This window comes from Cavia porcellus, unplaced genomic scaffold (genome assembly GCF_034190915.1).
Source record: "Cavia porcellus strain 051 isolate PalLab524CR breed Dunkin Hartley unplaced genomic scaffold, mCavPor4.1 scaffold_9, whole genome shotgun sequence".
Lineage (NCBI taxonomy): Eukaryota > Metazoa > Chordata > Mammalia > Rodentia > Caviidae > Cavia > Cavia porcellus.
Genome location: NW_026947492.1, coordinates 44,843,775 through 44,865,136, shown reverse-complemented (window position 1 = coordinate 44,865,136; position 21,362 = coordinate 44,843,775). Strand labels below are relative to the sequence as shown.

Here is a 21,362-nt window from a genome sequence, read left to right as displayed (position 1 = left end):
TTAATGCTAGAGGACCTAGATTGTTAACCTGATTTAAACATCGTACAAAGCATACTTGTACTGAAACACGTTACCCACATTAAGAAGTTCAACTATTATTTATTTGTGTCAATTAAAGTTAGATTTAAAAGAGACTTTGGTTTGTAAATTGAGTTCAGCAGCACAAGTGCCTGCCTAGCAAGTGCAGTGTCATGAGTTTGAACCCTGATTCCAATAAGAAATAAAAATTGATATTTAGAATAAATTAAATACTCAAAACATATTGGCTTCCTGTTTCTGCTACTGGGTCCCACATGGCTTCTTACCAGCTCACAGGAAGGGGGTGAATTGGCTTCCTGTTCCTTCACCCTGGCCCTGTACAGCTTCCACCTTGCACAGCAAGGGCCAAATGGCTTCTTCTTTCTCCCCAGGCCCCACCTGATTTCTGCTGGCTCATGGGGGGTGACCGTATATTTTTGAAAATACCAGTAAGCCAGAATAATTAAACCCGGTGCCAATGATGCCTAAATTGAAGTCAAGTTGCTTAGTCTAGACCTTGTTTATACCTGTACCTTTCTATGGGTTTATCTATACTGAAGAATAAAGATGAGATTCACAGACTCTGGAGAGTAGAAAGCATTTGGAGGTCTTGTTCCAAATAATCTCAGGTTCCACTTGGAGAGCAAGCAGGACACAAATTCAAATCCACTGATTGCATGCAAGAGCTCATTCAAATGCAATGCACAAGCAGGTATAAAAACTTTATTTTGCAATTTTGCAGTTAGGGACAAAAGGCTCATTGCAAGCCAAGAGATAAACAGAGTGGTGAGTACCTTCAGAAAAACTGCCAACTGCAAAAGCTGGTCACTCCCAAGGAAGGGGATGGCCAACTGCTAGCTTCACAGAGTCAGGAGAGATGCTAGGAGTTTGTGGATTTTCTTAAATCACCCACCCGTGTCCCATTAAAGACTCCTCACCAACGTTGAGTACAAGAGTCCTGAGGAAAAACTCCACAGAGGAGGGCAAAAGGCACAAGCCCCTGCGTAGCCCTGAACCACCACGGGACAACTGAAATTCAGAGGAAAACTTCAGAAACACTCACTCTTGGCAGCTGTGCCCACCTTTCCACAGCCTGATCACGTGTGTCCTCCCTGACAGTCTTCAATAAGGAACACACTGGGCACAGTGTTGGGGGATAATGTAGGCAACGTCACTAATACAGACTCATTTCTGCAGAGGAGCAACTTCTTCCCTGGCTCCTATTCTGTGGAGAAATTATTCCCACCTTCCCACCTGTGCTCCTCTGACCTGAGAGGGAAGCAGTAGAGAGAGGTGAAAACAAGGAAGAAAGCTTCCTTTTGGGAGGAGTTTGCGGCCTTGACCTGGTGTCCTGGCTTTTGGTGGGGATTCCCTCACAAGTCAGATGATATCCATGGCCGCGGGTTCCTCCAAGGAAGATGAGCTGCTGTGGTGGTGTTCCTCTCCACCGCTGGAGTGCCAGGAGTGGCTGCCTTCATCCGCTTCCCCATCTGCCTTCATTTCCCTTTCTGATTCCTGGGAGCAAGGAGAGCTGACTGGAATTGCACCCGAGGGATCTCCCCCCAGAGCCTGCAGCCCATTCTCCTTTCCCAGTCCTTCTGGCTGAGGCTTGGCTGGTGAGCGCAGCCTGTCTGCTTTTACGAAAATGGGGTGTGGGGCTCCCGCCACAGTCATGATCTTCCCTTTACCATAGCTTCTCTCTTTATATGCAGCATATTCCTCAGGTGACAAAGTCCTGAGCCAGAGATCCAGATCCAACCTGTACTGTTGCTGGAGCTCCTCGGCCTGCTTCTTATACTGTTCTTTCAAGCTCTGGGGCACCCGCTGCCAGCGCCTGCCAATCTCCACCAGGCGCTCCCTCAGGGGCAAATGGCTTAGCTCCTCACTTGACCAGGAATCTTGGTGAAATTTGTGATACCCATTCATGGGGGGTTTCTTGGGCTCTGTGTGAAATTTCTCTTTCTTGCAGAATCCATCTGTTTTGGACAGAGACCTCCCTCTTTCCACATTTCCTTGTATTTTCTTTGGAGCGCTGGTTTGGTGGAGTCTCTGGGGTCCACCCAATGTTTTGGAGTTCTGAACTGGATCAGGGTGCTTTTTCCGGAATTGAACCAGTTTCTCTTCATAGTCCCGTTTGTCCTTCCGGTATGCCTCTATGTATTTCTGCTTGATCTCCTGTGGGAGCCGCCCATACTTCTCAGCTAGGTTCTTGGTCAGCTCCTGATTATTGAGCTCAGGGTGCTTTTGGGAGTAGCAGGTCCTCTGCTCCATGTAAAATCGGATATAAGCAGTCAAGGGCCTTTTGGGGAAGTCTGGGTATTTCTTGTATTCCTGATGTCTGCGGTGCTTTAGAGTAAGTTCTCTGGCTGCCAGCACCGATTCTTTCAGGGGCTGGACGTTCCCTACCTTAGAAGAAATCTCTGTCCATTTGAGTTTGCACATTTCTCCAGAGAAGTTTTGGAAAGCTATTTTCTCCCAGTCCAGATGCGATGGGGTTGTTTGTGAAACTGGGTTGTCATTGGACAGGAGATGGTTCTGCATGCGATCCAATAACCTCAGGATGCTTTTCTTGGACCAGAGGCCTTGATTCTGAAGTGATTCCATCTTTGCTTGGAGTTTTTGATACTATTAAGAACTGAGTGGTGCGAAAACCTCAACAAAGCTCAAATTCTTTATTCAGTGGATAATAAATATACTTCTGAAAGTCCTGCTTGATGTGTAAATCTGTATTTCTGCAGAGAAAGAGAAAGATTGGGATTAATGGAAAAAAGAATCCTGTCTCCTTTAGGCTATGCCCCTTGTACAATTGATTTATTCTGAATTATCCACTGGAACATCCTCATATTTCCAACATAAAATCTAAAGCTGAATTTTATACTTTGCATTTGTGATATTGAAATTCCCCAGAGCCCTGCTCCTGAAAAGTTGCCAAAGCTCAGAAGTGCTACCTTAATTAGAACTAAATGAAGCATACATGATACAAAGTCCCCAAGGACAAAAAGTAAAACAAATCACCCAATAATGACAAGGAAAAGGACTTTCACTCTGGGTACTTTGAAAGCATAGTCCACATATCCAGATACCCACAATTAAATGGGCACAGGAGGAGCAGGATGTACAAAAAGTCAAACTTATGAACATCCCTGGCATGGTGCACCTGAGGTCTTAGATTGGAAGACTGTAGGAAATACCTGCTTTGGAAGCTTCGGGTCCCTGTGTGCGTGTGTAAAAGGCATCTACTTTACCACACACCCTCTCTCTTCAAGGGGTAAGAATTTTACAAGTACTATAACATTCACAATTTTATTTGACTCCCTTTTGTTTCTTTCACTCTCTTTTTGTTATTGTTTTTATTACTGAGAATTGAACTCACAACCTCCCACTTGCCAGAAAAGTGCTTGAGCTGCTAAGCTAAATCCCAGCTTGACTTCCATTTCTTTATACTTAACCTGAATGAAACTTTTCCCTCTTCTATTAATTCTCTCCTAAACGTGTGGCACTCAGAAGAACTTGAATCCTGGCAGGGAAGATGGTGCTTTCCCCGAACTGCTTATTCTGTCCTAGCAGAATAAGGCTGGCACATGGCTCCTGAGATCACACATCATGTTCTCGGAACTCTCAGTGGTCTCTTTAGGATGATCTGGAAATCTGTGGTTAAGTTTCATAGAATCCAAGTTATGTACCAGTATATAAAACATGAACTACACAACGTGACGTTGCCTGAATGGATGGGGAATTCGAGAAGTTTCACATGGGCCCTCCAGAAAAGGAAATACAAGCGAGTAAAAGGGAGAAACAGCATCATACTCACAGAGATGGAGGGAAGGTAAAATCCTGAGGACAGGTTAGTTTTAAGTATCTGTGAATATTCTCAGTACTAAAACAGGCCACAGACTTTGAAAATTAAAACAGTAGCTAGAATAATGAAGTTTTCGTTGCCCTCGTTATTTTTATAGTGCTCCACACCAAACTCTCAGGTGTGTTTTTGGCCAACACCTTTTTATCCATTTATTGATTTACTAAAATTTTTATTCTTTTCTATTTTTAAAGAAGGCTCATAGTGTTCAGTTCAGCCTTTCATGAACTTGCAATAATACTCCACTTCAGCCTCCCAAGAGTTAGAATTACAGGGTTGTGTCACCATGACCAGCTTATCCATTTATTCTTTAGACAGGGCCTCCCTGTGTAGTTCAGGCAGGAACTGTACTCAGTACTTGGCCCAGGCAGGTGTTGTTGGAATGACAAGAATCCTCCTGACTCAGCCTCCTGTGTCTGGGATTAGAGGTGTGTGTCAACATGCCTGTCTTCTAGATCTGAATGATTCAGGGTCACAGAATGTATCAGAATGCATCAAACTCCTTTGGACACTGAAAGCATAATTAGTCCTGTTTGAGACAGAAGAGGGAAATAATAGTATCCTGGTCATTAAAATTCAGGAATGAGAAAAAATTTTGCAACGTGTTTCCACAATGAATGCAAATCGATCCAGGTAGGTGGGACACTCATGTATCCCTAGGTAGTACAGAGGCAAGACAGAAGGATTGGAAATGTAAAGACAGGGTGGCAGTTTATCATAACCCCATCTCAAAGGACTAAACACAGCGGGGCAGGGGATGTAGCTAGGGGTGTAGCAGTCTTTCCTGGCATGGCTGAGGTCTAGAGGGCAATACTCTCTCTGCGAGAGAAACAAATACAGAAAGGAAAAAAAAAACAGATGTTCACAACGTGTCCAAGTTTGAAGACTGAAATGGGTAAGCTAGAATTCTCTGAATTAATTTAAAGATCTGAAAAATCAAAAAAACTTTCTCCACTTCCCTACAAAAAAGAAAATACAAACAGTGCAAGTAACAGATAAAGTAATATTTCTATGCAAAAACAGAAAAATGAGTAAATAATCATTCTATAATTGTACTTATGATCAAATCTCAGTTGCATTTGGCTACATTCTAACTAAAAAAAGTAATTTGTAAAATGGACATTACGAAATGGGCATGGAACACCATGTGTCTGAATTACAGAGATTAAATATCCAAAGCACCCCTCTTGGAAATCTGTACATCTGAAGTTAAAATCACAACTGTACAATCCAATACACTTCGGTTCCAAATGAAGCAACCCTAGCTGAAACATCCATGTCCTGACCAGAATGGGTGCATTAAACCTCCTCCTTTCTGGTACCTCACTGTAGTCACCAGGGTCACCTTGTCACCGCCATTGCCATCAGAGTTTTGTACTGATATTGAAACACCAAAGCTGCCATTCAAAGTTCCTAAAAACAGAGTCTTCCACATTCCATGCAATTTTCCATTGCTTTCTACAAAAGCTTGCGTTTCATGCTGCCAAAAGTAAAAGCCAGATACCTAGAAATGCCCCTCCATGAATTCAACATTTGGATACAGTAGTAACATAAAAAAGAAAATAACACATCAAGTTCTAAATTTCAAAATGATAGTAGAGAAAACATTCCATAGCTCAAGAGTCACCTGAAAATAATTCCCTGAGTTTTCTTAAAGCCACTTATTGCGTGTATTTTGGAAAGTCTGAAGTCTTCTGACCACAGAATTTAGGCAAAGCAGAGGCAAGAAGTATGAGTTCATCTCTGCAGATGCCAGTACTCACCTGCCGATTTTGTCCCTGTGGCCAACTGTGTCCTGCAGGATAGTCCCTGCAGTCAGCTCAAGGGTTCCCTGTCTTCCAGGGGCTCAGAGGAGCAGTGGAAGTGAGGTGACGGAAGTGCAGCCAACTCGAGGTCCCTGGGCACAGAACAAAGTTTGCTTGTGAGGAGTGTTAGCTACCTTTTCTCATTGCTCAGGAAAAATACCAAACGTCCAAAGAGAAGCAGGAGACGTTTGTTTTGGTTCACACTTTGTGGAGGTTGTCTCTAATCGGCTTACTCCAAGGCAGGGGGACTTGGCAGAGGGGCATCAGGGAGCAGGTAAGAGGTATTCCGAGGTCAGCTACGAATCTTAAGCAATGACCCTCCTCCTGTCCCTTACACCTGATCCAGCCTATGGGTCCTTTGCATAGGCAGCACTCACATCCTTAATCCCAGCATGGAGTCCTTGTTGCCAGCATCACAGGCCTCCATCCAACCACTGAAAAGCCCCCTCCCCCATGACTTCATGAGGCTTGACGGGCCTTCTAGACACAAGATCCGCAGGGCTCTGAGGATCCCATGCTTGCACCAGTCCTGACTCCCAGGGCTCATTTTGCTGATGTCTTTGTTGTTTGGGGTGCTGGAGTAAAGAGAACCCTGACCATGCGCTCTGCCACACAGCTACAATCCTAACCCCTCAGCCATTCAGCCTTGACAGATGAGTTTCTAGGGTCCTGATTCTATCCTTTCAGCCTCATGGCTGAGTTGCTTCCATGGGATGTAAAGAAACTCCCTCCCCTTCCCTGGCAGTCCTTGTGGTTTCTTCGTAATTACTTAACATCATTTATCATCTTCTCTATCATCATGGCCAGTTCAACGCCTCTGCCCTCATCAGCTTCTTTCAGTCTTTACAATAAAGATCAAAATTCCAGTGATTATTGTGCACTGTTTGGAGAAACTGAAGTAGATTCTGAAATGTTTGGAACTCCTGAAGTGTTTAGTTAAAAGTTTGATGAGACCAAACAGGCTCTAAATGGTGTTGTTAAGAGCCGTTTTTTCAAACTCAAACTGCTCAAAAAATACTGTGATTGGAATACTGCCACATAAGCAGTATTATTAAATACGCTTGAAAAAATTTTATTTTTGTATTAGGGATTGAACTCACTACCTCACATTTGCCAGGAAGGCACTTTTACCACTAAGCTAAACTTCCAGCTTATAATTTTTTTAAATGTTCTTCTCTTTCTGAGTTTTATATCTAAATAATATACCAAGCTGCATTTAGCTGAATGCACTTACCTAGAAATCATTAGTTATTAAAATTTAAATTTAAAAATCTTTGAATAAATTCATATAACTTGGTTTTGGAAATTTTAAAAATTATGTTCATTATATAGACATGGAGAAAAACATATACTGAAAAAACTGATTTTTGGGGAGGGTCTAAATACCTGGAAATTTCAATAAAACTTGCTTGCTGGAATTTTTTTTAAAAACGTATTTCATGATTTTTTGGAAATGAGAATAAAGTTCTCAAAAAATATTGTATTTCTGTATGAGTCTACAGCCAAATACACAAAGCACATTATTCAAATACACATTTAGGTATTAGCGGTACATTATTCTAGTTAAGCACCTACAAAACAAGCTGAGGAAATCAATATTATCTTGACATGTATATTTACAATTGAAAATTTTGATTATCTAAACTTTTACAGGTACATTATTACCGACTACTGCAATCATCCTTTATGTTCATGAAGTGATGTTTTGTTCCTGTGTAAAGCAACTCAACTATCATTCCTAATCTACTAACTTGATAACTGCAGTACTGATTCTATTTGATATTTCTGGCAGCAAGAAATAGGTAAGCTCACATGCAATGAAGTGCTGAGGTCGTGAAGTGTATTTTGCAAATATGCTTTAAGACCCTGAAAAGTTTGCCTGCCTTTAATGCAGTAACCCTTGAAGTGGGAAAGAATCTTAAGGTATTTCTTGGAAAATGACTAGAAAATAGGGAACTTGGTTTTGACATTATCTCTCAATATATGGAGGTGACATCTTTGTATTTTCTCAGTGATGCCCCACACACTCTCCAGGAAAACTGAACCCTCCAGAATCTGGAACAAATTTCTATCGTTTCTTGAGAAGTTGATTCCATGTCTGAACTAGTGCCTGCAAATGCAGGTCTCTTTGGATTTGTTTGGTTTCGTCATAGTTTTGTTTTTGTTTCTGGTACTGGGGATTGAACACAGGTCCTGCACACTCAGCTACAGTGTCAGGCATGTTTAGTTTTGATTTTGAGAAAGGGTGTCACTAACTCACTGAATTGCCAGTGCTGGAATCAACTTGTGATGCTCCTGCCTCAGCCTTGCAGAGAGGTGGGATTCTAAGTGTGCTAGTGTACTCCATTACCCAGGGCTACAGGACTTTTCTCTAATATTTAGTTAATCACTTAGTTTACTTATTATTTTTTTTTTGTCCTGGACTTAGAAACCAGGGTCTTACACATGTTACACCGGTGATGTAGCAGTGACTTACAGTCTCAGTTCTTGTAACCTTCTTTGGAAAATGGATCTTTTGCAGGTGCGATTATTTGAAGGTGAACACTTACGATCATCCTAAGTGTAAGGTGGATCTTAATCCAGTAACTGATACACCTGCTGGACAGAGGAACACTGAAGTCAGAGACACAGGGGAAAAATCAAGAGAGAGGCAGAGTTTTGAGAAACTGCACCACAATCAAGCAAAAGTCATTGCCATCAAAAGTTGCAAGAGGCAAAGATTCTGTCTCCTATGAATTAGAGAGAGGATGGCTCAGTGGACACTTGGATTGCAGCCATCATCCTTGAAAAGCTTTCAAAGTGTAAACTGGTTTTCAAGTGTGTTGGGGAGACCTAAAAATGCACAGTACACTCTGGAGGAGTGAAAGGGGAGGAAAAGTCTTTTAAAAAATAGCAGAAAATATTGCTAATAGTGTATCAGTAATTAAAACCCATATTACTTGCACCACACTACTTAGATCGAACTTATGCTGTCCAGTTGTATACAAGCACTAGATGTCAGGGCACAGACAGCTATTCCAAAAATATCAGGATATAGCAAAGTAATCATCTTTAGTTTCCTATTAATCTGGATCCCTGTATAATTTATACTATTATATCATGATTGATCTTAGTTAAATCTGATTTGTTTGATTGCTGTTTGTTTTTGACAGATTTTATTCAAAACTATTAAGGTCGATAGTATTAAGTCTGAGAGTATAAACACCTATACTAAAAATGACAATGATTCACTATGATACTCATACTGGTTTGGTTACTACCTGTTTTTGTAGTTCTACACTATCTACAAAGTTGTATTTCTATTAATACTGTTATGTACTGATATATTCAATTATACTATATCCAGCAACACTTTTTTTATTCAGAGTGATTTTAGTCTGCTTTGGCTTGTTAAATCTCAACATAAATCAAGATATGGATAACTGCATACATGTTTAAGTATATAGGATTGATAACTACATTACTAAGTTTTTATTAGATAGTGGAACAGAACTGTTTGCATTTTTGAATTCTCATTTATATGTTCTACTTTTGTATCGTGAACAATTATTTGTAAGAGGACAATATGTAAATGTCAACTAGTGATTTATTACTGTTTATTTTTTCTTTTACATATTATTTCTACCCATTTTCTATTTTGTTTTGTTTTTCTTTAAATAAATTTTTTTAAAAAGAGTAAACTGGTTTTAAACTATTTGCTTTGCGGTTATTTGTTATGAGCTGAGAAAATTCATATAATGACTACATGTATTGGGAATGAGTTGCTCTTGGTTTCTTCCAGCCTATTTGCTTTGCTTCTAATGAATTCTCAGCACCGCAAGCAAGAGAAACAGTAAGCTTGGTGTGATGGGGCACAACAGTAATCCCAGCACAGGGGATGCTGAGTCAGGAGGACGACTCCATGAGATCCAGGAGGACCTGGACTACACATTGAGGCCCTGGCTCCAAAAAACAAAGAGAAATGGCGAATGATGATGTAAATAATTTTGAGCAATGCTAACTCCTGTCACCCATTCCTACCTGTAGAATGAAAACAGAAATACAAAAAATACGAGCAAGTGGATAACATGTTTTTAGGTGAGTGTGGCTAGACAGGTGCAGAAGAGGGACAGGATGATCAACAGCTGAAGATGAGCATGGTGAGCTTAGGGACTTAGGGGGAGCCTGTATCAAAACAAAAATAAATAGGTGGACATGGAGCTCAGTGTCTTTGATTCCATTTCCCAAAAAACTTTTAAGCAGTTCTTTTAGAATATTTCATTAGAGACAATTTATGATCGAGTATATTTATGGAACACAAAAGAACCTATATGAATAGGACTGAATAATTAAATCAAGCATTGTGGGGGTGGGAACATTTCAAATTACTTTGAATAATTATTTCTCACTTCCTTTCCATATTGTGTCTGAGGTCTCACCTAGGAAAGTTGATAAAAGTGAGGAAGAAGGGAATTTAGACAAGAGAAAGAAATAAAAATTTCAAAAGAAAACATAAGCTGTTGAAATCTCCATTAACTCAAGGGAATGATTATCTTTAAAAAAAATAACACCTACAGAACTCTCAACACTCAGAGAGAACTGATAGAGGAGTAGGGGGTCTAGTCTGTCCTGAACAACTGAGTAGGAACTTACTTCACTTGAAAACTGAATTCAAGGGGTAGATCTGTCACCCCGGGGAGAGGCCCTGGGTTCAGTTCCCTGGAAGGTTACAACAAAAAAGAGAAAAAAAAAAAATCAGTGCTACATACTGACAAATTCTGAGACAAAGAGGAAAGAAATGCATTCAAGATTAAGTAGATTAACTGCTCATTTCAAGAGGACTAGATGTGTGTGAAGATTCCCAGCACATCCAAAATATATGATATTAGAGGACTCGGAAATGCTAATTACCTGATTTATCATTTCACTTTTATATATGTATCAAATTAGGATACTGTAGTGTATAAGTAAAATATGTGTTCAGAAATATGTTAATTTTTAAAAACTACTACAGTAATAGCACATATGTTACTAAATATGTATGAATTGTAAAAATCATTGTTAAAAACACTTTGGCACTGTTTGTAAAGGGCATTTCTACTAAACTGCATTCCTAGCTCTTTCGCACTTTTTTATATTGCCTAAATGAACCTTGGAACTGTGATTTAACCGCAATTAGTTTCATTCTTTCTCACCTTTGGGCTGAAGCCAAATATTCTGGAAGCACCATCAGCTATCCCTACATAGCACGAAAATGATTAGTAAGTGCCTGACAGAGGCCAGGTATGGTAGCACATACATCTACTCCCAGCACTTAGGAGGCTGAGGCAGGAGGATCACTTAGGAGTTCCAAGCCAGCCAGGGCTATGTAGGGAGACCCTGTCTCAAAACGGAACCAAACATAACAAGTGAAGAAAAAACAAAAAAACCCCGAATTACCTACTAAGCCCTTTATTAATGATTTATTGTTAATCTAGTCAATTTTTTCAATAACAGAATTATGTTAAATTCATAGATATTTCTTTTTCATTTTAGTAAGGCTGCTCTATGTGTTCTTGGTTTGTTAGCAGCATTTCTGGTCTCTGGTCACAAATATCAGTAGTAACTACCACATGTGAGGAAAAACTATTGCTAAGCACTGATAGATGTCCTGGGGAGGAAAACAGTACATTCTAAAAGGTTGCTGACCTGGCATAAACGACTGGACCACAGGGCAGTGCTGTAAACTGGCGGAAGGACAAAGCAAACAGGGTACTTACCCTGATGATCACCTCTTCCTGGCTCCCTGTCACCCTGACTGCAGCTTCCTCTTTCCTTTCCTTCCCTGCATGCACTGGAGGAAAAAGTTCCCACAGTCCCGCTCACCGCCAGGGCCCTCCCCGACCCCACCCCTGGGCCAGCCCCTAACCACGCCCACCGCGGGGTCAGCGCAGGAAGCCCCGCCCCCGAGCTGCACCTCCTCTCCGCAGCCTCAGTAAAGGTGCTCTCTTTCCCTTCTTTTGCTTCTCTGTTGCACCAGAAAAATGCCAACACTCCCAAGGGAAATGGCCACTGTTCTCAGGGAGAGTTGAGATATTTACAGGATCCTCAACACAAGTCAGACATGCCACTTAGTTTGTGAAATCGAAAGGACTCCACAAGCCAGAAACATGGAGACTTGGTTAGAGAAACATAATTATCAGTACAGATTTGCCATTGCCATTCAAACAGAAGCATGCCAGCAAATAAGTATCTTGGAAAACAACAACAATCAATATCAGTTAATTTTCCTTGGAAAAGTATACATTTTGGAGAAAGAATTATAGGTAATTGTTAGAGGGAAAGATGTGGAAAGAAAGTAATTTCTCCTGCAGCGTGTTCTTACCTGGCACAGAGAACTCCCAGGTTCCTAAAGACACACTGAGAGGAAGTAAGCTTACTCCAAACTGCTTCTGAAGTTGGGCTCGCTCTGCGGTATAAGAAGCTTCGCTGAGCAGGGTTTAGGGGCCTGTAATCCCAGCAATTAGGAGGCTGAGTCGGGAGGACCTTTTTGAGATTAGCTTGTTTTGAAGTCCTGTAATACTCCCACGATCTTGTTTTGACTGATTAGACTCTGTTCCATTCTGTATGATAGTATCAAGTTTGAGGGTATAGGCAACTACTTTGAAGGCAATAAGATTCACTAAGATGCCCATTCTGGTTTGACTATTGTCTCCTTTGGAAGTCCTGTAATGTTTACAATGCCTAAGTTCTATTGGTCTTGTTCTCTACTGTCTTGTTCAACTTTATAATATCTAATGAGATAGACAATTCTTTTTAAGGAAACAAGAGACATCGTTGATAACCATTGTTGATAACCTTGTACTCTGTTTTACATCATGTGCTATGTCTATCCTTGGTTTTGACTGACAGCTTTGTTTTGCCATATTTGACTTTATTCTCTCCCCCCCAAAAAAGTAATAAGAACTAAGGAGTAATAAAATCCAAAATGTGTAAATTTTGTTGTAAAAAAGAGAGGGGAAAAAAAAAGAGCTCTAACGGATATAACAGTGTCGATGTCCGCTCCCGGCCGGCAGGAAGGACACACGACAAAGTCTGGTAGTGGACAACCTTTTTTTTTTATTTTTCTTCTCCGTACAGCCTGCCCTGGGATCGCTCCCAGCCGAAGCCTCCTCTGGTCCGCTCCCCGCGGCTCCTTTTGTGTTTTAGTCTGCCCCAAAGCCTCTACCGGTCCGCTCTCCGCGGCTCTTTTTGGGCTTTTACTTTTGGGCTTCTACCTGGCTTCTTCTTCCGCCCAGGGGTGGCACCGGTATATATACGGGTACAGTGTCCAATCATGTTAAAGTAAGCAAGGCAAGCTGATTGGCTAACATCATCAGTTGCCAGGCAGACTATATTGTTGAGCGGGTTGTTTACGCGGTAAGCAGGAAACTAACATATTCGATGGGAGGGGTAATCTACCTCAGGCTTTGCTCTTTACCACAGGCCGCACGTCCGCCGCGCAAGGCGAGCTATCACAGACGCGGCTCCCAACATCTCCCCCTATTTTATTTTTTATGAATGTGTGCATCGTAGCCCTTCCTGGACTGGGTGCAGAGGCTTATGCCCTATGTGTAGGCCCACCGTAGGTCCTTGGCTTAGACCCTGGTTGGCCATGCCATGGTCTGCCAAGGCCCTGAGGCCCTCGTCCTTTTTCTAGGGCCAGGCACAAACTGGACGGAACCTGGATGCACACAAGCTTGCACTCATTTCCTCTCCGTAAAGAAATCCCCTCGGAGAGAAATTTAGACCTGGGCAGCATCTAACAGTCCAGCGGCTTACGTGCAGGATGGGGTAGGGCCTGGCTTAGGTCGAGTCGTGCTGGGGAGGCACGCTCTTACCCGTCATTGACTCACCTACCCTGCTGTGTATTGTCACCTTATGGAGGAGAATGAGGGATGCCCGCCATATCTAGACTCGGTCGTGGGCCAATTGAGCAAGCCATGCATATGCCTGAGGATCTTCTTGTCCATTTCGGGCTACCGCTATTTTTATTCATCTTATTGGTTGGTCTGTGATGGATCTCCAGTAGGGCAGGTCTGATCTTCAGTCGAGGGCTTTGTTGCCCGTGTCAGTCTCTCCGGTATCCACAGTGGTTCTCGTCCCGGTTCCTGTGGGAAAACACAAACCGCGCCTCGGTTCCAGCTGACCACTGGATCCGGGCCCATCCATTGTCCTGTCAGGACATCTTTCCACTTCACCCACCCTTTATGGTTGGGGGAAGGGTTGCAGTGCTCCACATCTGGGGAGCGATTATCATTATTTAAATTTAAAAAATTGTGTGTGAATAGTGCCATGGATAATCGTGCCTTTGGGGCCAGGCCTTGGCCTACTCCCCCTTTTTGTTTTTGTAAAATTTTTTTGAGGCTTTTATGAGCCCTCTCAATGATTTCTTGACCTTGGGGATTGTATGGGATACCATGTTTTAATTGAACCTCCATCATTTTGTAGAACTCATTGAAGGCTTTGCCTATATAGGCTGGTCCATTATCAGTTTTTAATATTTTTGGTTTGCCCCATGCGGCCCAAGCCGCCAGGCAATGATTGATCACATTAGACACTTTTTTACCTGTTTCTGCTGTTGCAAATATGATGTGAGAACAGGTGTCTGTGGAAACATGAACATATTTAAGAGTCCCAAACTCCTGTATATGTGTGATGTCCATCTGCCAAACATCACCAGGGATCAAACCTCGAGGGTTTACTCCCATCGGTATGGCAGGTTTGTATGTGGCACAGGAGTCACATAGTCGCACGATATCTCGTGCATCTGCTCTAGAAACATGGAAATGGTTTGCTAGTGTCCTGGCATTAACATGAAATTTATCATGGAAGGCACGGGCTCGCTCGATTGGTGTTAGTAAGGTAAAAATCCATAACGGGCGAGTGGCAGTGTCAGCAGCCGCATTCCCCTGTGCCATAGGCCCTGGCAGGGATGTATGTGCTCTTATGTGGGTGGTGAAGACCTTATGGTGTCTGTTTTGAAGCAATGTCTGGATAGACAGGAACAGTCCAGCCACTGTGGAAGTGGATCTAATTAAACTGGCAGTCTCAAGCACTTGCATAGCATTGACCACATATCTAGAATCGGAGACAATGTTAATGGCTTCTGAGAACCGTTCAAGAATCATTTTAACGATCTGCAGTTTTACCACCTGAGGCTGATCTGGTTTAAATTGTATGGTAACCGGGGGCTTGCCTAGGATCACATAGGCGCCTATCCCCGTCTTGGAGCCATCTGTGTATATTGTAGTTGCTGGGACTAATGGCTCAGAGGCAGTAACCTTTGGAAAAATTATAGGGTGCTGAGTGACAAATGACAAGATAGGGTCTTTAGGGTATTGATTGTTTATATCCCCATGGAAAACACATCTCAGAATGGCCCAGGTATCTATGCAGGCAGCCAGGGTCTTGATCTGGCTGGCGGTATAGGGTACTCGGATGGCTTGTGGTCCTGAGCCAAAATGTTGGACAGCTCTATCATGCGCTTCAAGGGCCAATGAAGCGACTGCCTCCGGGTAATGTTTTATGACTTTTGCAGGTGAGACCTTAGGGTGTATCTACAGTAATGGTCCTTTCTGCCAAATCACCGCTGTGGGCTGTAGACTAGTCTGTAGCAAACAGACATCAAAGGGTCGCCCTGGTTCAATTCTGTGTAAGGTAGCCCCACCTAAGGCTTTTTCCACTCTCTGTAAGGCAGCTCTTGCCTCAGGAGTGAGCCTCCTGTGGGAGGCTATATCTGGGTCTCCCTTTAGAAGGTCGAACAGGGGTTTGAGATCTGAATTTGGTATATGTAAATATGGCCTAATCTAATTAATGTCTCCCAATAGCTTTTGCATGTCATTTAGGGTCCTAACGCCATCCGTCCTAATGGTGATCTTCTGTATAAGTCTGGAGGCGACACTGAGGTCCACACCTGCTGACCCAGGGGTGGCCCTTGTTGAAGGCTGCCACCCTGAGCTGTCCTGTCTCTGGGGCGGGGGCCCGCCTGTGAAGGGGGCCCCCTCTGGCCGTTTTTTGGCTCTCTAGCATCTTGTCCACAAATACGGTTGCCCTGAGCATCAAAGACCGACCCACACTCCTCAGCTTTGTGTGATCCCTTTTTGCATCGCCCACAAACATATGGTTCTTCATTCCTAGGGCGAGGCCTAGCATCTGCATTGTTTGGGCAATGACGTTTAATGTGTCCTGGCTCCCCGCAGGCAAAACACCCTTTAGCCTTACATTCCCCTTCTAACCCGCGAGGTCCCCTCTGCTGTACAGCCGCGGCCAGGAGAGCAGCCACTCCCGAGTTGGAGAGCGGCCCCCCTATCTCTCTGCATATCCTAATCCAGGCGTTGAGGTCCTTGTTCTTATGAGGAGCTATCGCTGCCTTGCACTCCTTTGTACATTGCTCAAAAATCAGCTGTCTTACCAGCGGTTGAGCCACTCCCGGATCAGGAAATATCTTATCGGCAGCATCTTGCATTCGGGCCACAAAGTCAACAAATGGCTCTGTGGTACCCTGAATTATTTTTGAAAGACACAAGGAGGCAGTTCCGGCACCACTTACCTGTTTCCAGGCGCGGAGCCCTATGGCATTGATTTGTTCATAGACAGCGCCGGGGAACTGGGTCTGGTCATCAGCGTGCCGACCTTCTCCCATAAGCATTTCTTTGTTCCACCCCCGGTTTCCCCGATTGGCGTTTCTCTCAGCCTGCTCTGCAGAGAACTCTGCGTACCAGGCTCGCCAATCCAGGTAACTGCCCGAGGGCAGACACGCCTTTGCCAGCTGAATCCAGTCCGCGGGGGTGAGGGGCCCAGAAGACAGATTCTCCAGCATGGCAATGGTGTAAGGCGCAGTCGGCCCAAAGGTTGTAACTGCATTTTTAAGTTCTCTAATCTGCTTTATCTCAAAAGGCTCCCATGCATTGCGTCCCTGGCCCATAGCTACTTGTACAGGAAATATCCCGTAGGGGCCACTATCTATCCCAGGTGGATGTACCTCATGAGACAAGCGTCCCCCCTGCCAAAGCCGCCTGTAAAAATACCGACCCGCCGGCGGCGGAGCATAAGACAGCGGCCGTGATTGGGCGGAAAATGGGGGCCCGTGCATCACTTCCTGTTCTGGCGAAAGGGGAGGGAGCTCCCAGGCGGCCGCCTTGTGGCGAGGGATCGCCTCCCTCTCGCGCCGGGGAGCGCTCAGGAGCTCTCTACTCCTCCGCAGACCAGGTTGAGCAGAGCGCAATTCGCGGCGCAACACTGGAAAAGAACCCTGTGACTCCTTATCGAGCGACTTGGGCTCCTGACAGCTGGTCTCTTTGGCCTCCTTGCCATTCAACTTTCCCTCGTCCTCGGAGTCAGACGACTCCGAGGCTAGAGCCCCGTCCTCCTCCTTAGCATCCTTGTTCCCCTTGACGGACCCCTCTCGGGAGCTCCCTGACTGGGCCTGCTCAGATACCCTGCGTACTTTTGTAAGCTCTTGAGAGCTTTCTCCACAACCACCCTCGCTCTTAGTGTTGCTACCGAACATGTTTCCCATCTTTTAATATGTTACTCACCGCGTGAGGCCCAAGGAATCCGCCACTTACGCGTGAGCCTGAGGGGAGTCTAAAAGCCCTGTAGGTGCGCGCCACCCAGAGCCCAGGCTTATCCCCAACTCACCTGTCTCGCAGCTCTGTACTGGAGCGTTGTCCACTTCCACGTCTCGGGGGTGATCAGTCCCCGGGCGGGCCTCCAAATGTCGATGTCCGCTCCCGGCCGGCAGGAAGGACACACGACAAAGTCTGGTAGTGGACAACCTTTTTTTTTTATTTTTCTTCTCCGTACAGCCTGCCCTGGGATCGCTCCCAGCCAAAGCCTCCTCTGGTCCGCTCCCCGCGGCTCCTTTTGTGTTTTAGTCTGCCCCAAAGCCTCTACCGGTCCGCTCTCCGCGGCTCTTTTTGGGCTTTTACTTTTGGGCTTCTACCTGGCTTCTTCTTCCGCCCAGGGGTGGCACCGGTATATATACGGGTACAGTGTCCAATCATGTTAAAATAAGCAAGACAAGCTGATTGGCTAACATCATCAGTTGCCAGGCAGACTATATTGTTGAGCGGGTTGTTTACGCGGTAAGCAGGAAACTAACATATTCGATGGGAGGGGTAATCTACCTCAGGCTTTGCTCTTTACCACAGGCCGCACGTCCGCCGCACAAGGCGAGCTATCACAGACGCGGCTCCCAACATAACAGCAAGTGTGTTTAGGGGTGTTAAATAGCTGACTATATTAATGTTTTTGGATCATGGAACACAGCTGTTTGCAGTCTCTCTGTTTGAATGTCCACTTTGTATTCTTTGATACTGTGCTTTGAGCAACTATTTCTAAGATGATAACATGTAATCTATTAACAGGTGATTTCTTACTGGTTTTTTTTTTTTTTTTGTAGTTCTGTATTACGTGTACCCTTACACTGCTTTGTGTTGTTTTATGTTTTTCTCTTTTTCCTTTTAAATAAAATTAAAAAAAAAAAGAGATTGAAGTCAGCCTTGGCTTAAATAGTGAGTTTAAGGCCAACCTGAATTACACAGGAAGACCCAGGGAAAGAAAAGAAAAGAAAGAAACAAGCAAACAAACAAAAAAAGCAGAAGAAAAGAGAAAAGGAAAGAATAGAAAAAAGAAAGGCAAGTTTGCCCACACTGGCTGTGGTGGCCCAGACCAGTAATGCTTCCCCCTGGGCAGCTGATCACAGATTCACTCCAGACTGAGTAATTTGTCAACTTAGCAAAACTGTGCCTCAAAATGAAATGAAATAAACTGGCTGGGGAATGTAACCTATTATGATGATTTCAAGTTTTCCCTAGAACAGGAAAAGCATAAACAAAAATAACCAGTTTCCCTAAACTGCTAACCTCTCCAGAAGATATGTGGATCTTCCAAGTAGAAAGTGGTGGAAATCACCGGAATAGTTCTTGCTTCTCCTGGCCAGTTGCTTTGTTTCTGTTCATGGTTTTACAAAGGAGAATCAGTGCTGGGTGTGGTGGCCCACGCCTGTAATCCCAGCAGTTGGAGATTGAGGCAGGAGGATCACATGATTTTCAGGCCAGCCTGAGCTCCTTAGTGAATTCAAAACCAATTTGAAAAGAATTAGAGTACTGTAGGGTGAGTTTCAAATATTCCCAGTGCTTGATAAAAATAGAGTAAAGGTAATCTACTCAACCATTAACAACAATCTAATTCCAACCGGCAGAGGATAAAATCATCAGGGGGCTTAAATTATAATCCCTATTTTAGAAGCAGGGATTAGTGACACCACCCTTAATCGCAGCCTTAGAGGCTGAGGCAGGAAAATCACCACATGTTCTCTCCCATCCTGTGTTTCAAAGGGGGTTTAAGGCTTGCCTGAAATACGTAGTGAGATCGTATCTCAAAAAATTAAATTAAATTTAAAAATACACCTTTTTCCAACTTGGAATGAAGGAAGCCATCACATTGGTCTCGTTTCTATGTCATAATTACTCCTTACTCCCACTTTTTCCCTAAATTTTCAGATTATGATTTTATAAGAATATTTACTGTATGATTTCTTAATTAAAAACACATTTAATTTTGTCATCCTGGCTGACCCAAGACGTGCCTGGCAGACTTCTGAGCTCTGGGTGTAAAAGGAATGGAAGCCTCAAGTACCCTGTAAAGCTTAGACACCTGCTCTGTCGCTGGCCTCTCTTCGTTTCCTCCTTCTCCTCTTTCTCACCCTCCTGTTTATTAACTCAGTCCTTTCCGCTTTCTTTTCTTTAACACAGGGAAGGCCTCACTCTGAAGGTCAGGCTGGCCTGAAGCTTGATGAGGGACCCAGAGTGGCCTGGAGAGCTGGCCTCAGTCAGGACTTTAGTCTTGTTCCACGCTGTCTGCTGGAGTCTGCTTTACAGCAAAATAAAAATGACAGTAGAGTGGATGCCTCTTTTTCGTGGTTTACATGGAACAAAGATTGATTCACTCTCTTCTCTCTCTCTCTCTCTCTCTCTCTCTCTCTCTCTATATATATATATATATATATATATGTATGTATATATATATATATTTTTTTTTTTTTTCTGTCCTGGGAACTGAACCTAGGCCTTCCCATGGAGTCACACCCCGTGTTTCATTTTTCATTTTGGTCTTACTAGGTCATCCTGCTGCCCAGGGTGGACTGCAATTTTTTTTGCCTCAGCCTACTAGAGCACTGGGATTACACACTTCTGTCAACAAGCATGACATGGGAACTAGTTTGTAGAAGGAATGAAAATGCTCACCTGGTCTTCAGTCTTCCAAAACACAGCCTGGTGTGGTGGATCACGCCAGGGGGCTGAGGCAGGGTGATCACCTTGAGTTCCAAGCCAGCCTGGGTTACCCAGTGAGTTCCAGGCCACCCTGAACTAGAACTGCTGTCCTGAAGCCAGTCATTTGCACCTGTCTTTTCTCCAGGGACTGTTGAGGGAGTGGGCTAGTTATTCAAGCCAGCCTGACTGACACTCACACACTGTGAGCCTGTGACTCAATTGGCGACTCAATTTGTAGAGTCCCCAAACTCTGCCTGAAAACAGTGCTTGCCTTGTGGCCAGTGAACTGGCTCAGCCTTGCCCTGGTTGTTACCTGCACCTGGGTCTAACAGAAGGTGGCATGCCTGTGTGGCCCAAAGAGGCTAGGATCCTAAGGCCTGTTTCAAGCAGATTCAGTTGAAGGGCCTCTTGCCTCTTTATGACTGTAGCAGTTGGCCTATATCACAAGGGGTTATAGGAACACTATTATAGGTTATAGGAAGCCAAGCCCACTATTGGAACTCAGAGTTATTTACATTGATGGGCACTGATCAGGGTCATTCCCAAAAGTTCAGGTCCTGATATCTGGGGTCCTAAGGCCTATGCACGATAAGCAAATGGAAAGTGCAGAGGCAGAAAGGCTTGTCCGTTGGAGATTGTTTCCTAAGTATGCATCATGGTGAGCAGCTGTGCATCATAGGGAGCAGTCATTCCTAGGTGCAACCAGAACTGGACAGCAACTATTACCAGGGAAACTAAGAAACTGAACCATCCTGGCTGGGGAGCGCTATGTTCTGGTACAAGGGCACAATTCCTGTTACAATGGGGAAAATGGCCATTTTGGCAAGCAGGGTTTGCTCTCCCCCAGGTCTGCTGATTCACCTGCTGCGGAGCACTTCACAGTCAACATGCCCAGCACAGCTAAAGTAAGGTTTTGCCTTGGAGTACTATCAGTGTTTTAATCAACAGGGAAATCTCTGTTTTCCGTGCTAGATGAAGGAAAGCAGCACCCTGCCTGGACTGCAGACCCAGCAGGCCGCCCATTTGCCTGGAGCCTCCTGTCCCTGGCCTTTGTCACAGCTGCTTACAGGTGAGCAGGGAGAAGGTGGGCAGTCGGCTGCCCTGGTGACATGAGCTAGACGAAGAGGAACATTTTCAGATGATCTGTTTTTGTTCCTGTTGTTTCTAATTTGCCCTTTAATGTTTTGGTCATTAAACTCTCACAACCACTGAATTCTTGATGTTTCATTGTTGTCAGTATTTTTTTGAGTCAGGGTCTCACTGTGTAGCCCAGTCTGCCCTGGAACTCAGTGCTCCTTCTGCCTCAGCCTCCCAGAGCTGGAACCACAGAGCCCGGCCCCACACCCAGTGTCCTCAGACGTTTCACTGAACTTGAGATGACTGACACTTTGGAGTGAAACTCTCTGC

At 44.0% G+C, this 21,362-nt stretch overlaps 1 protein-coding gene across 2 annotated transcripts; it reads right to left on the bottom strand.

Moving 5' to 3' along the window:
- Positions 1-732: 732 nt before the first annotated feature.
- Positions 733-11,477, bottom strand: LOC100726830 (upstream-binding factor 1-like protein 1). Of its 2 annotated transcripts, none has more exons than XM_003468574.2 (4): positions 11,418-11,477; positions 8,156-8,274; positions 5,638-5,771; positions 733-2,750 (listed from the first exon to the last, which is right to left on the bottom strand). In XM_003468574.2, exon 4 carries the CDS (start codon positions 2,620-2,622, stop codon positions 1,399-1,401), a length of 1,224 nt encoding a protein of 407 aa, XP_003468622.2. In that variant the 5' UTR covers positions 2,623-2,750; positions 5,638-5,771; positions 8,156-8,274; positions 11,418-11,477; the 3' UTR covers positions 733-1,398. The 2 variants fall into 2 exon arrangements, with proteins under 2 accessions (XP_003468622.2, XP_063111727.1); XM_063255657.1 differs by lacking the exon at positions 11,418-11,477 and adding an exon at positions 10,312-10,378 and having other exon boundaries at positions 8,156-8,277.
- Positions 11,478-21,362: the final 9,885 nt, after the last annotated feature.